General features: G+C 60.2%; 1 protein-coding gene across 1 annotated transcript; it reads right to left on the minus strand.

The window, feature by feature from the left end:
- Positions 1 to 268: 268 nt before the first annotated feature.
- On the minus strand, positions 269 to 2,295 carry PG994_003264 (uncharacterized protein; the record flags this gene model as incomplete). The annotated part of the gene is given in 3 exon segments (XM_066854673.1): positions 269 to 1,102; positions 1,140 to 2,052; positions 2,072 to 2,295. 3 exon segments carry the CDS (start codon positions 2,293 to 2,295, stop codon positions 269 to 271), a joined length of 1,971 nt encoding a protein of 656 aa, XP_066718951.1.
- Between the last annotated feature and the right edge of the window lie 222 nt (positions 2,296 to 2,517).

Here is a 2,517-nt window from a genome sequence, read left to right on the forward strand (position 1 = left end):
ATATTGATAGGAACACGCCATACGAGAGACCAGGGAACTTACCTGGAGCTACACCTACCCGAGAGGCAACCGGAAGCAGTCCTTGGAGACAAAGGCACTTGCCATTGCTCCAACTTGGAACCAAAGGGCACTACAGCCCAGCAGAGCATGACTGGCCCTCATTAGGGAAGAGAGAAAGCAAAGAAAAAAGGGGGTCGGTGAACTAACCGCCGCGAGTGAAGGGAATACTCACCTAATTACCTCACCTTGATCGTACCCATCTTCCGTTTTAGACATCCGTCATCACGGCCGGGAGGGCGCCCGTTCCATGCATAAGACACCAGTCCAGCACGCGCCGCCGGACCTCGTACGTGAGGCCGCCGCACGCCATGAGCTGCCGCAGCGACCGGCCGTTGGTCACGAGCCGAATGTCGGTTTGGCGCGCCGCGCACCACACCTGGTGGCTCTCGAGGTTCAGGTCGACCTCGTGTCCAGCCGGCGCGCGCGCCACCAGCTCCACCAAGGCAGCGTCGCTCTCGTGGACGAGGTCGAGGGGCCGCAGCGGGCTGAGCTCGGGGACGACGGCGTTGGGGTCGAGGCGCGCCATGAGGGCGTCGAGGTTGGACCGCAGGACGTCCTCCGAGGCGGACGCGCCCAGGCCCTGGAGGGCGTGCGGGCGGCCCTGCCGGATCAGCGCGTCCAGTTTGGTCTGCATGACGTCCGAGGCGGGCGCGGCCAGGCTCTGGAGAGCGTGCGGACGGCCCAGCTCCATCATGTTCAGCTGGAGCGGGACGAGGCCCTGACTGACGAGCCAGCGCACCGTCAGCGGGGCGCCCTGTGGCGAGGTCAGGGCGATGCGCAGCATGTACGAGCGCAGGATGTCCGGGTGGCGTGCGGGGCTGTATTGGTGGTATTTGGCACCCCCTATCAACCAGGCATACGAGTATCTGCGCGTCAGGTCGACGAGGCCGTCGTGGAGGGCGCGCGTCAGGGGCAAGCTGTCGTCGTCCGCGGCGCACTCTTCGATGTAGCGGGGCATCGTCCTGGTCAAAGAGAACCAATGGAACTCGTCCTGCCGCACTATGTGGTAGATGAGGTAGGAAGCATTGAGATGTCGCTTGGGCTGATACGCTGAGCCAGTCATTGTAGTAGTAGCTCACAGTCGGGGCGGGTACCGTTACTCTATTAACCCAGAACCGGTTGACCACGTAGTCGATCATGGACTTGTTGTCATGGCGGTAGCGCCCGAACTGCTCGTGCCAGTGCATGACGCGAAGGAACCAGGTGTTCACCATCATGGGATCTCTCTTCAGCATGGGGTCCACCATGTGGCGCATCAGCCGCGTCCAGCCGGCCATGGCACAGGCTTCACACCAGCGATGGCGCCGGTTTCCCCTCGGCCGGTCGAGGTCGTGCAGCGCGAGGGCAAGAGTCTCCAGGCGCCACCAGGTGACGTCAGTGAACTTCTGGCGCTGTTCCTTGCTGTGCGGCGTCAACATAATATAGGAAACCAATTCTCGTATGTCAACGCCCCGGCTGCGCAGCTCCTCGACCAAATCCACGCGGGCTTGCCCACCAGCCCACAATATGGGTCTTATAAAACGTTGATCGGTCCGGGTGCGGGCCGTCCCCACGGTCCAGGCCAGCTCCAGATCCATGCCTTCGGCTTGCCATGTCTCCAAAATGTCTGTGACCACGGACATGGGCGCTTCATCGGTAATAGCGTGGTACAGTAGAGGGAGCCTTTCTATCGAGACGTTTGGGTTGCCAGTTTGCCACTGCTTCTGATACTTGACATCCATGCGGTAGAACGAGAATGAGTCGGTGTTGATGATGTCCGGGTGCGTGTGGCTGAGGATGAGCTCGTCGATGGGCGGAAGGAACTCTTCTAGGCCTACCAGAATCTCGGGCGGGACTTTCGCCAGCTCCTGATAAACCTTCATCTCCTGCTGCGGGAACCCCGCGGGGGCCTGCCCCTCGTCGCCGCCATCGTGTTCCGACCCGTCGGGAGTTCCCAGACCCCCTCGCAATCCGATGTCCTGCTGAAAAGAGGGCATCGCTTCTTGAGGTCTCCTGCAGAGTCTGTTTCGACTCCGGGCTGAGCTGGGAGATGGTCTTGGCCGGGGACTCCTCCAGCAGGGCTCTTTGCGCCTCCGGGCTGAGATACGCGAACACCTGGCGCCACGCCTCCGTCACGTCCCTTTCGGTGGCGGGCTTCTTGGGCTCGCCTGATGAAGTGGAGCTGAGCACCTGTAGGGTCTGTAGCTCCTCCTCGTCCAGTTCCAAGTTCAGCGCGGGGCTGTCGCTGTTCGCCATATTGGATGACATGATGGGTGGTTTGGTGGAGTTGGTGAATGGTCTGTTTTCTTCGGTTCTCTAGAGCAAAGAAGAGTCGTTAAATTAAATAAATAGAGAGGGTGTTTGGGCTCAAGTGCTGTTTAGTAGAAGCAAAGATGGTTTGTTCTGTGTCGATCGGTTGTAGTCTAGGGGCCTTTCCTTCTTATATCTCGGTATAGCTAGCGGCAAAAGTACTGCTCA

This window comes from Apiospora phragmitis (assembly GCF_038363925.1).
Source record: "Apiospora phragmitis strain CBS 135458 chromosome Unknown utg000004l:1.0-3135199.0:1.0-3139288.0, whole genome shotgun sequence".
NCBI classification, from domain to species: domain Eukaryota; kingdom Fungi; phylum Ascomycota; class Sordariomycetes; order Amphisphaeriales; family Apiosporaceae; genus Apiospora; species Apiospora phragmitis.